The 16,355-nt window shown below is 64.2% G+C and overlaps 6 protein-coding genes across 6 annotated transcripts; 2 read left to right on the top strand and 4 right to left on the bottom strand.

The window, feature by feature from the left end:
* Positions 1–87: 87 nt before the first annotated feature.
* On the bottom strand, positions 88–4,194 carry JCM10292_004072 (uncharacterized protein; the record flags this gene model as incomplete). The annotated part of the gene is made up of 14 exons (XM_076649265.1): positions 88–217; positions 342–509; positions 580–839; positions 938–966; positions 1,031–1,438; positions 1,540–1,562; positions 1,640–1,681; positions 1,740–1,848; positions 1,927–2,026; positions 2,095–2,122; positions 2,178–2,300; positions 2,361–2,699; positions 3,276–3,723; positions 3,783–4,194. 14 exons carry the CDS (start codon positions 4,192–4,194, stop codon positions 88–90), a joined length of 2,619 nt encoding a protein of 872 aa, XP_076505275.1.
* Positions 4,195–4,562: 368 nt separating this feature from the next.
* Positions 4,563–6,958, bottom strand: JCM10292_004071 (ferric reductase family protein; the record flags this gene model as incomplete). The annotated part of the gene is made up of 8 exons (XM_076649264.1): positions 4,563–4,602; positions 4,661–4,913; positions 4,971–5,237; positions 5,316–5,437; positions 5,506–5,720; positions 5,783–6,088; positions 6,149–6,687; positions 6,745–6,958. 8 exons carry the CDS (start codon positions 6,956–6,958, stop codon positions 4,563–4,565), a joined length of 1,956 nt encoding a protein of 651 aa, XP_076505274.1.
* A 683-nt stretch (positions 6,959–7,641) lies between these two features.
* Positions 7,642–9,391, bottom strand: JCM10292_004070 (NAD(P)-dependent oxidoreductase; the record flags this gene model as incomplete). The annotated part of the gene is made up of 7 exons (XM_076649263.1): positions 7,642–7,868; positions 7,972–7,981; positions 8,042–8,307; positions 8,411–8,545; positions 8,603–8,686; positions 8,766–9,069; positions 9,350–9,391. The coding sequence occupies 7 exons, from the start codon at positions 9,389–9,391 to the stop codon at positions 7,642–7,644; spliced, it is 1,068 nt and encodes a 355-aa protein (XP_076505273.1).
* A 236-nt stretch (positions 9,392–9,627) lies between these two features.
* On the top strand, positions 9,628–10,696 carry JCM10292_004069 (v-SNARE domain-containing protein; the record flags this gene model as incomplete). The annotated part of the gene is made up of 6 exons (XM_076649262.1): positions 9,628–9,724; positions 9,796–9,854; positions 9,960–10,055; positions 10,118–10,464; positions 10,553–10,609; positions 10,666–10,696. 6 exons carry the CDS (start codon positions 9,628–9,630, stop codon positions 10,694–10,696), a joined length of 687 nt encoding a protein of 228 aa, XP_076505272.1.
* A 194-nt stretch (positions 10,697–10,890) lies between these two features.
* DUS1 (tRNA dihydrouridine synthase) lies at positions 10,891–13,179 on the bottom strand (the record flags this gene model as incomplete). Its single annotated transcript, XM_076649261.1, has 5 exons — positions 10,891–11,429; positions 11,505–11,718; positions 11,804–12,519; positions 12,589–12,913; positions 12,979–13,179. 5 exons carry the CDS (start codon positions 13,177–13,179, stop codon positions 10,891–10,893), a joined length of 1,995 nt encoding a protein of 664 aa, XP_076505271.1.
* A 1,095-nt stretch (positions 13,180–14,274) lies between these two features.
* JCM10292_004067 (pepsin-like aspartic protease) lies at positions 14,275–16,170 on the top strand (the record flags this gene model as incomplete). The annotated part of the gene is made up of 10 exons (XM_076649260.1): positions 14,275–14,574; positions 14,632–14,674; positions 14,733–14,792; positions 14,857–14,937; positions 15,002–15,085; positions 15,160–15,236; positions 15,305–15,511; positions 15,577–15,697; positions 15,756–16,007; positions 16,082–16,170. The coding sequence occupies 10 exons, from the start codon at positions 14,275–14,277 to the stop codon at positions 16,168–16,170; spliced, it is 1,314 nt and encodes a 437-aa protein (XP_076505270.1).
* Between the last annotated feature and the right edge of the window lie 185 nt (positions 16,171–16,355).

Genomic DNA, 16,355 nt, shown 5'->3' with positions numbered 1-16,355 from the left:
GCCAGAGGGCCGCCGTCTCTCGCTTTCAATTCGAGCTGGAGTCTGTACTGGTCTCAAGATGCAGTGGAACATTGCCAGACCACGAGACTACATTCGGAACACGCCAAAGTTACCAACCTTCTTGCGCTGCTCAGGCTTCCAGGCCTTGTTGACGACACCGAGCGCGAGACCCAGTACGTGGCGAGTGTGCGACGGGAGAATGATGCCATCGTCCCAGCTGTGAGCGAAGGCGATCAGTTAAGGGCTTCTGCAAGTCGCAGGGCACAAGTGGCCTCCAGGAGCAGCCTGTCTGAACGGCAGAAAGCATGCAAAGCGACTCGAGCGGAACATGCGCAACTCACAGTCGCGCACTGCCGAACACGGCCTCGCTCTCTTTCTCGATCTGCTCGCGTAGCTGCTCGGTCTTGCTCGGGTCGGACGAGACGGTCGCCATGACGCTCGAGAGCTGGTCGGGGCCCATGACGGCCACGCGGGAGGATGGCCACGAGAAGAGGAAGTGTGGCGAGTACCTGCACGCGCAGTTGTATGTCAGCGCACGTCGTCTTCAGCGTCAGACCTCGGAGAGGATTTGACACGCACGCTCGGCCGCTCATGCCGTAGTTTCCAGCACCGTAGCTTCCGCCGACGTTGATCGTGATCTTCGGACACGACGTCGCAGCGACGGCACGGACAAGCTTTGCGCCGTTCTTGGCGATGCCGCCCTTCTCGGCTGCGGTACCGACCATGAAGCCGCTGATGTTGACGAGGAAGACGAGCGGGACGCCGCGCTGCTCGCAAAGCTGGATGAACTGCGTCGCCTTGAGGGCCGAAGGCGAGAGCAGCACGCCGTTGTTCGCGATCTGCGAGATTAATTGTGTCAGCGCGAGCATTCTCATCGGACAGGCTATTCTGGCGCGGAAGGAGCCAGAGATGACCAATTGCGATCGAGAGGACGCACGATGCCGACTTGGTGACCGTGCACATGAGCTGGGAGCAGGATCATATCTGTCAGATTCTAGAAATACTAGAATGGAGGATAAGTGTGACGCACCAAAACCGGTGACCACCGTCTCGCCCCATTCCCGCTTCCACTCGGCAAACCTGCTCCCGTCGACCGTCCGGGCAATCACCTCGCGCATGTCCCAGCTCTTCTTTAGGTTCGTCCCTGTGATCCCTCCGAGCTCCTGCGGGTCGTACAGCGGCTCGTCCGCCTGCTCGAGCAGCCCTCCGCCAGCCGACGCGGAAGCGCCGCCCGCGTGCGCAAGGCCCGCGACGGCCTGCCGGGCGAGCGCGATCGCGTGCTCGTCGCTGACGGCGAGGTGGTCTACGACGCCGCTCTCGCGGGCGTGCATTGCGCCACCACCGAGCGTCTCGGAATCGACCTCCTCGCCCAAAGCGGCTTTGACGAGAGGCGGGCCGGCAAGAAAGATGGATCCTTGGTTGGCCACGATGATGTTCTCTGTTCCCCGTTTCGAGTGAGTGTGAGCTCCGAGAATCACGCAGGATTGAATAGACAGGCTCGAAGCCTTCTCAGCCGGGAGAATGGGATCGTCAGCTTACCGTCTGCCATAGCCGGGACATAGCTGGAGAGGCACGTAAACTCAGATCAGCTACAGCACTGATGCTGTAAGTCAAGACAGTTGAAACATCTGCGACTTACGCTCCGCCGGCAACCGAGATGCCGTGCACGACCGCGAGCTGACTGCATTTTGGAAACACATCAGCCCAACTTGCCGCGCCGAGGTACGGTAAGGACGCACGGGATGCCGTCGGCACTCATACGGGCCATGTTGTAGAAGATGCGGCCAAAGTGCTCGCGATCGGGGAAGACGTCCTTCTGGAACGGAAGAGCCGCTCCGCCCGATTCAACTGTAAAGCGCCAACAAGGACAAAGTCAGCGATCACGCCGCTGTCAAGCGTCTCTCTCAGCTTCTCGCGACGACTCACCGAGATAGATGCATGGCAGGCGATTCTGCGCCGCAATTTCTTGCGCTCGGAGGTGCTTCTTGACCGTGATCGGGTGGTACGACCCGCCCTTGACGGTTGCCTGTCAGAGAAGTAGGGTCAGATGAAGAGCTCCTCAAGTGCTCGACGTTGAATTGGGCAGGCGCTCACGTCATTCGCGACAACCACACACTCGACACTGCGCGCGGAAGGATCAGTCTCGCAGCGGGAACCCGAAATCGCAGTCGGCCCACCCGTTCACCCGCCCGATGCCAGTCACCATACCTGCTCCGGGCACTTTACCGTCGTACATACCCTCGGCCGCAAGGCTCGACAGCTCGAGAAAGGGGGAGAAGGGGTCGAGGAGGGCGTCGATCCTGCGTGCGGCGCTCTGTGTCATCAGTTCCGCTCTACCAGGCACAGCGAAAGAGACGAACCTTTCACGGACGAGCATTTTACCCTGCTTGCGCACCCTCTCGCGCGCCTTTTCGCCTCCTCCCTCGTGCACCCTGCCCCACATGGCCCTCAGCTCGTCCTCCTTGTCGCGCATCTGCGCTGCACGTTCCTCGAAGGTCGTCGAGAGTGGGTCGACGAGCGTCGGGAGAACGGGGAAAGGATGCGAGCCCGGAGGAGCAGGGGCAACGGTGCGGTGTGAGGCGAGCGAGAGGGAGCGAACGTGCGGGCGAGCCGTGGCTCGCCGCAGAGCAGCGGGTCGCAACAGTCGCGTTGGAAGCAGCATCGTCTGTGTGAAGAGCGGCGTGAAGGACGAAGGCAAGCTGAGCGACGAGCGCAAGGTGGGGAACCCGGCGACGGCAAGCCGAAACCGTCTGCTCCCGGCGAGCTCGACTGAGCAGCGCTGGATCCACTCTAATATCGACGAACAAATACTCGAGACTGGTCGCGCGGTCAGCAATCAACTGCGCGAGCCTTGCGAAAGTGAGGGAAGGCAACGAGGTGGAGCTCCACAAGCGGAACGAGCGGTGAGCGCGACGATGCTTACCGACGAGCGGCGTGCGCGGCCCTTTGCATGCACGCCAGCAGGAAACAACACCCGCGAGGCACAGGCTGAAGCGGCAGCGGCAAGATCATGCGTCAACGCCCCCCTTGCGTGGCAGAGCGCGAACGAGATCGCAGGGTTTGGTCTGACCGCGGTGACAATTGCCGCGATGACTCCGTCTAGATGCAATATGTGCGCCAGCCCGGCCGCTTTGTCTATTTCCTCCTCGTCCTCGCCCTGGAATCGCCAGTCTATCCCTCGCCGTTCCACCTCTTCAAGCAGGCGGGTCCCGCCGTCGACTTCCTTCCACTCCTTGCGCGAGCAAGCAAAGTAGAGCCTCTTCAGCTTTGCGCACCGCTCGAGCGCGGCACCGAGCGCCGCGACCGAGATGTGCTGCGCGTCTTCGGTTGTCGCGAGGATGGCGAGCGAGGGAGGCAGGTGGTCGAGGAGCGGGACGGGCAGGGAGGTGCACTCGAGCGAATTGAGCGCGCTGCAGGCGTCTAGAAGGTCGCCGTAAGGGGTAGCGTCGTCCGTTGTACCGATCGAGAGGCCGAGATGGTCGAGGCTCGGAGCGAAGTGAAGGAGGGAGGCGGCAACTTCGGGATGGGCGTGCTTTGAGCAGGCGGGAAGCGAGATGGATCGCAGCGAGGAGCTGTCGCTCTTGGCGACGGTTGCGAGGAAAGAGGCGAGGTAGCGAGACTTGAACGAGAGGTCGGCAACGACGAGGGAACGTAGACGGAAGGGAAATGCGAGGGTCGGGGGTGATTGCATGAGCCAGCCTTGCACGATGAGGGTGGAGAGCTCTGTGCGTGCTCTCCCGTCAGCGCCTTCTCACCCAGCAAACAAAGGAAAGCGTGCACACCTTCGAGAGCGGGATGTGCGAGGATCTTCGGGTCGATGTCGCGGTTCGGCGTCGCCAGCATGAGCCACCGCACGCCCGCGCACCCGTCCAGCAGCCGCTTGAGCTCCTTCCTGTCGCCGTACGCGTGCACGGCAATCTCGCGCGGCCCGCACCGCCTCCTCGCTCGCGTCCTTGTCCAGCTCCGGACGTCCTCCTCCGTGTACAGCTCAGCGCCGCACTCCCAAAGGAGCCTCTGTGCCGGGTCACGCCAGCTCGAGTGCACAAGCGAGCATGCCTTGAGCGTGTCGAGGTCGACCGAGGACGAGTCGGCGAAGTGAGAGAGGATGGACGCGACGAGCTCTTCGGGCAAGTCGTGCACGGTCGCGCCCGTAGAGGCGCGGATGGAGAGTCCAGCTACCGCTGCATCGAGCATCACGCGCGGCGAGCGGTGTTGCCGAGGGAGCGAGAGGAGCTCGCGCTCACTCAGCACACGGCGGGGAGCGGCACCGTCTGACTCGCCAGTCATGCGAGCTTGAAGCGTGATTAACAGTCCCGCTCAGCAGACGTGCCCATACGCGTCGGTACAGCCGATTCAGGCGCGTCTTGAGACTGACCCTTCCGGTCACACGCTCACGCGGAAGCTGAAAAGGGGGCGAAGGAGGCTGTCTAGTACTGCAAAGTCCGACTGCGAATGCGAAGGGACCTACGGAAAGAACGACTGAAAGGATACGGCGAAACCAACTTAAGAAAAGGAAAGGGAGGAACGACGAGAGCGAGAGCCGGCTCGCAAGGAGTGTAAGGTCACCAGCCGAAAGTCTCGCTATGAAGGGTGATACCGCCGCTGCAGACACAAGAGTCAATCAGTGTCACGTACGTTCCGCCATGCGGAAGAGACGCACATGCCCAGCGCCTTGGTCGAGTCCACGCCTGCGACCGCCTTCCGCATGTCTCTCACCAGCTGCCTCGGACCGCAGGTGCCGACGACGATCCCGCCGCCGCGGGGCATGCCTTTGCGCTGGACCGAGGCGAGGACCTCGTCCGTCGCGAGCGAGATGACGTTCGGGAAAGAGGGCCGGGAGAGCATAACGGTGGCGGAGGGGATGGGCGAGGGAAGCGAGCCTGCGAGGGCGAGACCGGGAGGTGGGCGAGTGACTGTGGGACGACGGGTCAGTGCGATGAGACACGGGAAAGTGTTTGAGTCAGGCGCACCGTGCAGCATGATCCGGACGTTGAGGCACGTTTTCTCCCTCGCAGCGTGCATCAGCCCGGTCAGGAACCCCTGGTAGCACTCGAGCGCGTCGAGCGTCTTGACTGTCCATACGAGCGTGACGTTGCGGACCGAGGTGCGCCCGATCGTCGCGAGGTGCACGAGCTCTTCGAAGAGCGAGGCCGCAAAGGTCATACCGCTGCCTGCAGCGATTAGGACGACAGCATGTGCGTTGCTGAAGTCGGTGTAGATGGGGCCGCCGTAGGGGCCTGCGAAAAATGCGAGTGCAAGGGAGCCAGTATCGTCAGTGAGCAAGTGTCGCGAGCGACTGGGGTGGTTGCTCGCACCTTCGAACGCGCAGTGGATCGTCCTAGCCTCTGACGGGACCGTCTTGCCGCTCGCCGAATCGTACAGCCTGCCGACCCAGTCGCCATCGTTCTTGATGAGAAGCGTCAGGTTGTGCGTGCCGCTGCGGACGGGGGGAACCGTGAGCTGAGCGTCGCTGGAGCAACTGTGCGGGGCGAGAAGGACACGCACTTGAGTGGCGATTCCCCAGCGGGCGCGTTGGCGATCGTGAACGGGTGCGTCTCCCACCCGCGGTACCACCCGGCCGCTTTCCACGTGCGGATCCACACGTGCTGGCCGGCGCGCCAACCCGTCGCGAGGCGGTGCGACTGGAGCATGGTGAACCCGCCGGGGAGGGTCACGATCGAGGCCGAGCTGAGGCGGGTCTTGCAGATGCGGATGAGGACCTGCAGAGTGTGGGACGGGTCAGGCTGTGCACGGAGAAAGGCGAGCCGAGTGTGAGGCCTACATCCGAGCCGTAGATGACGAGGACAAAGACGGTGTACGGCCTTGCAAGTGCCGGCACGTGAAAGTTGAGCGCGACGATGAGCGAGATCCAGCCGGCGATGTGCGAGACGAGGAACACCTGGTAGAAGCGGCGGCGGAAACACGACACGCTCGTGACGAGGATGAGGATGCACGCAACGGTGCAGACGAGGCCCGAGACGTGCACGACGCTAGAGGGGCGGAAGGGCGTCTTGAGCAGGTAGAAGAGGGTGTGAAGGAGACCGCCGAGGATAGCTAGCCGGCCGGCGACTCGGTGCAGAAAGTTGAGCTGGTAGCGGGGAGTCAGCGGTCGTATTGGCATGCTCGGGCGAGTGTGGACGCCACGCACCTTCTCGTAGCCCTTCCCGATGAGCGAGAGAAGGCTGTTCTTGCTGGCGAGCAGAAAGATGGCCGGAAGCGACGCCATGCAGATGTCGCCGCTCCGCCTCGGGTTGCTCTTGTGGTCGAGGCACTTGTAGAACAGGCAAAACACGACGATCGCCTCGTACGCAAGACAGACAGCGACTTGTCCCCACGTTAAGCCGAGCAGCGGCGCCTCGGGGAGCAGCACGCGGTTGTACCACCCCCTCAGCGTCGCGCCGACCTTGCCGACGGGGTCGACGCGCAGGGGCAATTTGCGCTCGACAATGTCGACGACGGCCTCGCGCGCCTTGGCGTCGCTCTTCTCGCCGATGCCGCCCTCGCGCCGGCGCGTGCTCGCCGTGCGGAGCATGCTCGGGGCGCCGGCTTGGCGCGCGCTCAGCATCCAGCCTGAGCGGTAGCGCCCGCTCGCGAACCAGTTCGCGGCGGAGGGCGCGGCCCAGAGGAGGAAGAGTGCGACGGCGAGCGCGAGGGCAATGTTCAGATCCTCCGAGATGGCCTCGTTCCCTGAGTCGACACCCGCGAATCAGTAGTGCTCGCAGCGAGAAGAAGCACGAAACACACAGTACTGCATGTCGAGCTTGGCCGCCGCAGCCGCCGCGCTCGTGCCCCCTCCGATTCCGGATCCGCTCCCGCCGCCCGCCGCAGCCGCCAGCAAGACCCCGCCCGTCGCATTGCTCGCGCCCGCCGCGCGCACTACAATGTCGCTGGCCTTGTGCACAGCGAGGCGGCGCACGAGACGCGTGTGCTCCGCGATGAGGGCGGGCGAGTGAGCCATGCGCTGTTGAAGGAGGGCGGAACGGAAGGAAGGGGAAGGAAGGACGGTGTGAAGGGGCGTCTGGCGCTGTCTAGGCGTCGAGAGAAGCTGCGCCAGGCAGCTGTTGCGCGTCGAGCGCAGGAGAATCGCGGTCGGGAGGAAAGTCGAATGTTGAAGGTGGACAGGACGGGCCGCGGTGCGATGCCCGACTCGGCGTCTCTCTTCGGTGCGCTGCACACGCGCACGTCGGTGTCTGAACGGCCCGCCGTCCGAATCAATGTCGAGATCGAGCAGCGGCCGGCGTGCGTCTCGCGTGGGACGAACGAGCGGCGAGAGCGACAACAAGGGAAACCGCGCGAACAGCGTGCAGATATATACAAGGGCAGCAAGAGCACGTGTAGCAGCACAGCGGAGAGCAAGAGAAGCGCAGACCAAGGCAAGCGGGGCCGAGGACAAGGCCAAGTTCCAACGGCTCTCGCGTGTCGCGCACGCGCCTCGACGGGACGGATGCCGTGCTGCTCATCCGCCGGGGCTCTCGAGGCTCGACAGATAGTCAAAGAACCCCTCTCGACTCGAACATAGGCCCTCAGCCGACAAAGCGAGCCCGTCACGAGCCGGCGACGCGAGCACACAGCCTTTCACGCGCATCGCCCGCCTCCGCTCAATCTGCGATCGACCCGTCCCCCCATCCACACGCCCCCTCTCTAAAAGTTCCGCACCTCCTTGATCCCGCCCGCCGGCACGGGCTCGAGCCTCGCGCGCCGCTTCTTCTCCTCGGCCTCTCCGTCGTCGGTGCGCGCGCCAAAGCCCGTGTCGTGCGCAAAGGGCCGGTTGCCCGTGAAGGGCGCGAGGCCCGCCGCGAGGCGCGGGCCGGCGACGAGGGAGGACCAGTCGAGATTGCCGCCGCCGTGTGCGAGGGCGGTGACGAGGTCTGTGCGGGGAAGAGCGGGGGGGAGAAGGAATGCGCGAGGGTCAGCGGCGAGTTCGTTGAAGAGTTTGGCTTCGTCTCTTTATCGAGTGGGCTCTGGACGTACGGCGGTGTGCCTGCAAAGCAAGTCTTTGTCAGTACGAATTCCTGCCCGTCGCATTGACTTCGCCACGCACCGCATCGAGCGCAGGCAGCGTCGAGCCGCAGCTCTGGGCGAGCTGGCGAATGTGCGACACGTCCTTCAAGCCGTTAAGGACGGTGAAGCCGTTGTCGCTGTCGAACTGGTTGTCCATGATCTTTTTCGAGTAGCCGACGACGCTCGGCGCGGGGAGGAACGTCGTGAGGAACTCGCGGTACAGCTCGAACGAGACGCCCGCGCGGTCGGCGAGCGTGCCCATTTCGGCAATGAGCTCGATGATGCCGACGATCGTGCCGTTGCCGCCTGCGGATTCAGGAGCAAGTTAGCGACGCCTGCACTGCCTCCACCCGGCGGAACAGCAAAGCTGATCGTAGCCGAGAAGCGAGCGCGACCCCGCCTGACTTACAAAGCTTGAACGCGGCAGCTTTCTCGACGTTGTTGCCGACGTCAATGATGCGCTGGCCCATGGCGGGCACCAGGAATTTCTCAACGCGGCGCTTGGCAAACGTGTCGCCCGAGAGGACGATGACAAGCGAGGCGTCTGTTCAGACCTGAGCGTCAGTCTCGGGCCGAGAGCGGACACAGGAGTGGGACGGACCCTTGGCCATCGGAGGCGGGCCAAAGACGGGCGCGCCGAGGTACGTCGTGTGCCGAATCTTCGAGGCCTGGCGCTCAAGCTCGCCTGCGCGGTGCAGAGACGACAATACAGCGTCAGTGCGATCAGAGCGACCTTTCTGACGATGGGCTCTGTCCGCACGCACCGCAGGTGGTCGGGTAGAGCGTGGACGTGTCGACAAAGACGGTGCCCTCGTCTCCCTTGCCGGCCTTGTCTTCGGCGCCCTTGAACAGCTCGGCATAGACGCTCCTCGCCGCCTCGTCGTTGGCGAGGCTCGTGACGACGACGTCGCACTTGGCTGCCAGGTCAGCGGGCGAGTCGGCGTGCGCAAAGAGGTCGGACGCGGGCGGGAGCTTGGAGGTGGTGCGGGTCCAGAGGAGGAGCGGCGGGTAGCCGTTGTCGTGCAGGTAGGCGGCGAGGTTCTGGGCCATGGGCGCGCCCATGTTGCCCTGTTGACGCAGACCGCGGCGAAATCATCAGCCCGAGTTCGTTTACAACGGGCAGCAATCGAGTATGCGGCGAGAGCATGCGATGCCTCGTGCCCATCGACCGCAAACTGCCTCGTAGCCGGGCGTGGGTCGTCCCCATCGTGCCCTCTACGCTCGTGCACGCCGGAGCACGGTCGATGATGTCGCGCGGAAGCCGAGCGAAGTCGGCCCCACCCCGTCCGGTGGTCGCGAGCCGTCGCCTGTGCTAGGTCGAAAGGTGAATTGGTAGGAGATGACGTACGTAGCCGATGAAGCCGAGCTGCTTTGGGTCTGAGCGGGGCATGGTGGAGCGAGGGCGAGTCCGAGGTGAGGAGGGAGAGGGGAGGAGAGCTGCGAGGGGTGGATGTGAGCGGGGTGTTGGGTGCGAGTGGCGGTGTGTGGCTGTACCTGTGGTCTGCACTCTGCTGTACTCTGCAGCAAGCGAACGAGTGCAGACCAGAGCGACGCGGTGATGCGGGCCCTCCCCCTCGTCTCGCTCCCGGCCATCTCTCGCGCGAAAGGGAGAGCAACGACGCAACGATGGCCGACGCGTTCACGCAGTACCAGAACGAGTACCTCCAGATCCGCGCAGACATCCGCAACAAGCTCGACCACGATGTCCCCTCCCTCCGAGGCGGTGCGGCCACCACCTCTGCACCCGCTCACACCCACTCTGACGCTGATCGACTGTACTGGATGTACTCACAGAGGAGCGCAAAGCCGCACTCCGCCGACTCAACATGGAGCTCGACGAGGTAGACGAGATTGTGCGGACTCGCCGCCTCCGCAGCCTCCTCTGTCCGCTGCCACACGGCGCGGACGGGCAGGCTCTTCTTCTTCTCGCGAGCCCACACTGACGCACTCGCACCCAGGTCGACCAACTCGAGCTCGAGGGCAAGGGCAAGGCCAAGCTCATGGCCCAGGTGCGCGCCTACAAGCAGGAAGTCAAGGGCTGGAAGTCGCAGATCGTGCGTTCGTTCCTTCTTCTGGCCGTACTCGGACAAAGACTGAACCCGTGGCACCCCGGCAGACCTCGCTCTCGGCCGTCTCGGACCGCGACCTCCTCCTCTCGTCCCGCCCGGCACACTCGTCCTACTCGGTCGGCGCCGACTCGGACGACGACGAAGACACTTCCGTCCTCTCGCACTCGGCCGCCCAGCGCTCGCGCCTCCTCCAGTCGACGCAGACGCTCTCGTCGTCGTCGAACCGGCTCGACAACGCGCACCGCCTCGCGGCCGAGAACGAAGAGATCGGCCAGGGCGTCCTCAACAGCCTCGTCGGGCAGCGCATGCAGCTCACCAACGCCAACGAGCACCTCGAGGAGGCCGACTTGAGCATCGACCGCGCGAGGGGCACCATCGGCCGCATGATCCGCCTGTGCGTGCCGACGACCGACTGGCCATTCAGCGCCCTGCATTCCTCCCTGCACGCTGCTGATTCGTGTGCGGTGTCTTCTGCTCCACAGCGCATACCGGCAACGGATCGTCATCGGCCTCTTCATCGTCGTCCTTGTCGCGCTCATGTCCGTTTCCCGTCTTTCTCCTCCCGCGCACGCAGCTGACGTCTTCGCACGCGCAGTGGCCTCATCCTGTGGAACAAATTCCGATGAGCTTGCTGCACATGTTCACTCGTCTTCAGGTTTTCGGTGTTGTAGCACTCCTTCCCGTTCAGTTCCCTTCAGTCCTCCTTCGTTTCTGTGCCTCTTGTTGCTATCGCGCATGCCACCGACATTCGCGCACGCTTAGAATGAGACGATACGAATACAACACGCTAGAGAGGAGTGCACAGGAGAATCCCGACAGTCTACTGCTCCTCGGCCTCCTTCGGCACCACGGCCCCCTTCTCCCCCTTCTCCTCCTCCTTCTGCTTCTTCTCCTCCCGCTCCGCGCGCTTCCTCTCCCGCTCAACCTTCAACCTCGCCTCGTTCTCGCGCGCCTTCTTCTCCCCCGCCGCCTTGCGCACGCGCTGCGCCTCCTTCTTGCGCGCGTCCCGCTCGCCCGCCTTGCGCTCCTTGTCCTCGTGGAACTCGCACCCCTTCTTCTCCTCCCCCTCCCCCGCCGCCGCAGCCGCTGTGCGCCGCGCGGCACAGCAGCTCTTGCACGCGCCGAGCGCGCACTTGGCCGCTGCGGCGTTGACGCACTTGTCCCCCTCCCCCTCCCCCGCGCCCGACCCGGCGCACGCGACGCTCGGCGGGGCCGCAGACGGTGCGGGCGCGTGGCCGTCGGCGAGCGAGGTCGAGTGCGCGAGGCCGGCGTGGTACGAGGTTGGGAGGGTGAGGGACGGGGTCGACGAGGGCGAGGGAGGGGAGGGCTTGTGGCGCTGCGTGACGGGCGCGTCCGGGTCTGTGGGGCGCGAACGTGACGGTTGTCGGATCAGTGTGCATGTCGGACCGGAGAGAGTGCGGGGAGGAAGCGCACCGGTGACGGTCCCCTCCTCGACCTCGCGCTTGCGCTTGGCCTCGCCATCGACCTTGAACAGCTCGTCCTCGTTCTTGGCGTCCTGCGGCTTGGTCACGCGCAGGTTCGGCTGGCAATGCGAGTAGGGGATCACGCCGCCGAAGAGCGTCTGCATCTCGGCGTGCGTGAGCGGGCGGTTCGAGTCGGGGGGAAGCAGGCCCGCAGCGCGGTCCGCCTGTGCGACAAGGAACAGGTCGTTCCATCAGCGTTCGCTGCACCTCTATGAGCGGAAGAGCGAGAGTCGACGGGGCGCAACGCACCTTGATCTTCTCGCGGAAATCGTCGACCCACGCCTGAAACTGGGCGACGCGCTCCTCGTGCGTGAGCCCGCTCCCGCTCCCTCCGCCCGCCTTGCCCAAGCTCTCGCGCATCTCGCCGTACCGCCCCGCGGCCCAGATCGGGCGAAAGAGCTTGTACAGGTGCGCCTTGATCGCGCTCGTCGCCGTGCGCGTGCTCGGCAGCGTGCGCACGATCGCGAGGTACTGCTGCGCGATGAACGTGCACGGCGCGTACGCCGCGGCGTCGCGGTCCCAGCCGGCACCGCCGAGATCGAGCTCGTCCTCGGCCGCGACGAGCGCGGCGCGCATCGCGTCGGGGAGCTGCGCCGTGTAGGCGAGCCCCTCGGCGGCGTTGTGCGGCGCAAAGATCATCGGGTTGTACAGGTTGCCCTCGGCGCTCATGATGCCGTAGGCGCCCGTCTCTTCGAGGCAAGGGCCGATCTCCTCGGCCGAGGGACAGCCACCGTTCGCGAGGACGGGGACCTTGAGCGAGATGAGGTCGACGACCGACTTGATCTTGCTCCACGAAGCAAAGCCTGCCTGTTGGCCCTTGGCTTCGCGCGTGCGGCCGTGGATCGTGAGGAGCTGTGCGCCGGAAGAGTAGACGTGCGAGGCGTAGTGCAGCGTCTTGCTGAGCGAGGGGAAGACGCGCAGCTTGGCGATGATTGGTGTCGACAGGTTCTCGTGCAGATTCGAGACTGTGAATCCGAGGAATGTCTGAGTAAGACTGACCCCGCAACGGGAGAAGGGCAAGAGCGCGAACGCACTCAACGAGCGGATGAGATCCCAGTGCTCCATGAGGAACGCGCCGTAGTGCCCGCGCTTTGCGATACCTTGCGGGCAGCCGAGGTTGAGGTCGACCGCGTCGCAGCGGCCCTCGACCTTCTTGGCCGCAGCGAGGAACTGGTCCTTGTCATTTGCGCAGAACTGCACGACGAGGGGGCGGTCGTAGGGCGCGACGCCCTCGAGCGAGTCGGGCGACAGGTCGAACATCTCGGGCTGGTACTTGGGCTGCGTCGCGAACAAGGCCGCGTGGAACATGGGCGTGTAGCACAGGTTGGCGCCGTGTACGCGCGAGAGGATGCGCCAGGCCTGCCGAGCGGTGTCGAGGTCAGCGTGTCCGTCTCACTCGCTCGACCGGGTGCACGAGTACGCACCAGCTCAGACTGATCGACCATGGGCGCGACGATGTACTTGGGCTCGCCCATGCTCTTCCAGAGAGCATGCCCCTCGAGCTTGACATGCTGCGACGCAGGCTGCGGCTCGAGGGTCGCCGTGGTGGGCGGCACGGCGTACTTCTCCTCCTCGAGCGCCTGCGGGGCGGCGCTCGGGGCGAGAGCGGGCGCCGAGACGGTCATGAAGCGCGAGCGAGAGAAGGTGGCGGTGAAGCGGGGAGAAGCGGGCGCGAGGACGGGGCAGCGGGTGCGCGCTGCTGCCAAGGTGCGCGCGAGTGCCAGCGTGGCCTGCACGGGCTCGCACGGCGTCGTGTGCGGGCTGCAGCGAGGACGAGCAGGTCGGGGCAGTCAAGAAGGGAATGTTGGCTTCATCGGTTCCCCCTGCTTTTTCTCGACAAAGGGAAGCAGCGCTGCTCGACGCACTCCGCCTCATGCAGGGGCGCAGTTCCCCTGATCTGCGTCAGGTTCATCAGTGGATTCAATTAAGTGCAGACGAGCCTGGCCGGCGATTATGCTCTCTCCCTCTTCCACCTCTCCTCGTCGTTTCGCTTTTCCTCCTCTCGCCTGAACGCCTTGAAGGGCGCAGGAACCTCTTCGGTCAGCGCCCCTCATGACACGTGTGCTTTACAACCCGGGGCGAGCTTGCACATGCTCGCTCAAGCGAGACAGCCCGCGCATCGTGCAGCGGAGGTGTCGTCGGCCACTCGAAGAAAGGGAACCTTCCCTCACAAGGTCCGGCGCTCGATCTCCGCCCGGGCTCCACGAGTTTGTATCTGCGCCGCTTGCACGGGTCGCAGGCATTGTCATCGCTGCTGTGCTTTGCGAGTCCGTTTTTGTCGCACGGCGACTCGACGCCCGTCTACGCAATTCCAGCAGCACGGTAGGTGCTCCGGGCTTGTTGGAGCTCTCGAAGCCGCGTACTCACTCGACAAAGGCGTCTGCGCCCGGCGTCAGCTCGCTGCTCGGCTCTTGCTCGGGTGCCTCGATCCTTCCGCTCGTTCCCCCGGCCCCCTCGGTCACAGCGCTAGTTAAGGTTGCACGCGGCGGCGCGGGTGACTGATTCTTGTCCTGCGAGGCATCGCCAACTCGTCGCTTTGTCCTCCCGCGCAAACAAACTTTCTTCGCTCGCTCCCCCTCATCGCGGTTGCGGTGAGAGCTTCGCACACCATTGTCCGCTCGGCCGCAGGCGCGAGCGCGGCCGCACTCTCGCATGCATAAGAAGCACGGCTGTGTCGTCTCTCGTCTCTGTCTCCTTTCTTTTGCTCACTGCTTCCCGTCATGCTCTCCCTGTCCGCACTCTTCTCCCTCGCCCTCCTCCCGGCTGTGTCGCTCGCTGCACCTGTCACGCCGGAGCAGCCCGGACCCATCGTTCTCGAGGGTCGCGGCCCGGCCACCGCTGGTGTCCCGCTCGACGCACTCCGCCGCCGCGATGTCGGCAATTTTGACAAGTACGCCGGAATCAGGGCCGAGCAGCTGCAACAGGGCCACGAGCACCTCGAGAAGCGCGCAGTCGCTCCGGGCTGGTCCGAGGTCAAGCTCACGAACCAGTTCAACTCGGCGACGGGCGCGTTCCAGACGGTGGGCATTTTCCGGCACGTTTCCTCGCTAGTGCCGACGCTGACAACCTTTCTATAGCACGCAGGAACGATCCAGATGGGCATTCCAGCGCAGTCAATCTGTGCGTTGTGGCTCGCTTCCTTCATGCCGTCTGGGCACTAACATCCAGCTCGCGGTAGCCGTTCTGTTTGACACGGGTTCGACCGACCTTGTCAGCCCTGTCACGTGCCAGGACGGTTGTGAGTGCTTCGAGAGATTTTTCCGGCGCGTTTGCGCACGGGACTGACGCCGGACAAACCGCAGGCCCGAACGGCTACTACAATATCGACGGCGTGACTCGCCACTATCGCGACCGCTCGAACGGCACCACCATCGCGGTCAGCTGTACGTGTGAACATCTCTCTATCGTCTGGAGTGCCGGACTCACTAAAGCGAAACGTACCCACAGACGGCGGCGGTGCCACTGCTTACGGGTACGAAGCGGAAGACCAAGTTCGCGTTGGCAAGTTCCAGGTGCTCGGTCAGCGCTTTGGTGCGCTGCGTCTTCTCATTACGGAGTCGCACGAGAGGCTCACTGACTGCTCTTCTGCCGGTTTTGCACTACAGTTGCTGCGACTTCGCACAAATCGACCGTTCCGGAGAACTACGCCGGCGTGATGGGCCTTGCACCTGGACCCAGCAAGGTTGTTAGTCTACCCCGTATTGACGTCTCAAGGCGTGTCAGCTACTGACTTGTGGAACGCTGTCGCAGCTACACGGCCTCGGCTCGTTCATGAACCGCATCTTCACCACGCGCATGTGGGAAGGCCTGTGGGCCGATCGCTCCGAGGGCCGCTTCTTCACCATGTGGTTCTCGCGCGACACCGAGACCAAGTCGCAGCTCGTCATCGGCGGCGCGGACACGGACAAGTTTGAGGGCGAGCTCATCAACGTTCCAGTGCCGCAAGGTCTCCCCTACGTGCGTTCCTGTCAGCCTCTTGTCCGCTGCGATGTGCTCACTGACAATTCCTGATGTTTTGGCAGTGGGGCCTCATCACGCTCGGCTACTCGGTGGGCGACGAGCCTGTCGCTTCGTCGGGCGCGATCACGCTCATCGACTCTGGCACTTCGAACAACTTCATCCCGCGCGCCGCCGCTGCTGCTCGTGCGTCGCTCGAGGCATTTCCGCTCGCGCGCCGCAGACTGACAAGTTGGCAACGCAGTTTACGCCAAGATCGGCGGCAAGCTCTACTCGACTGACAAGGTGCCCACAATGGGTAACCTGCAGGACGTCGACGTCTACACCGTACCGTGCTCGCAGGAGCTGCCGGTCGGCTTCTCCTTCGCCGGGGCCAAGGACACGGTGTACATGAAGCCGCAGGACTCGGTGCTCGACCGCGACGGCGACCTCTGCTTCGGCGCCTTCTCGGGTGTCGACATCGACATCCAGGGAGCTCCTGCTAGTCTCCTCGGTCGTTAGTGCCGCCTCAGATTCGCCGTTCGAGCTCTGCGCCCATACTAATTTCTGCCCCCTTCCGCGCACCCGCAGTTCCGTTCCTCCGCTCGCTCTTCTCCGTCTTCTCGTACGGCGACGACGGACAGACCTACAGCATCTCGTTCGCGCCGGCCAAGAACTAGGCTGTTCGATGCACCACTCTCTCGCCCGCCCGCCGCCGCAACCCGCCGGCAGGGGGATGCCCACTTTCCTTCTCTCCCTCCTCCTCTTTTCGAAATCTTTCCGCTCGTCGTAGACACTCGCAAAAGGCTCGTTACTGCACTGCATCTTTTATCCCGTCTCTCTCCGAGCGAAGTTGCTGCCCGCC

This window comes from Rhodotorula paludigena (genome assembly GCF_050403205.1).
Source record: "Rhodotorula paludigena JCM10292 DNA, Rt_paludigena_JCM10292v1_ctg22, whole genome shotgun sequence".
Taxonomy (NCBI): Eukaryota; Fungi; Basidiomycota; class Microbotryomycetes; order Sporidiobolales; family Sporidiobolaceae; genus Rhodotorula; species Rhodotorula paludigena.
Note: the sequence above shows the minus strand (reverse complement) of the source record. Positions and strands in the feature narration are given on the sequence as shown.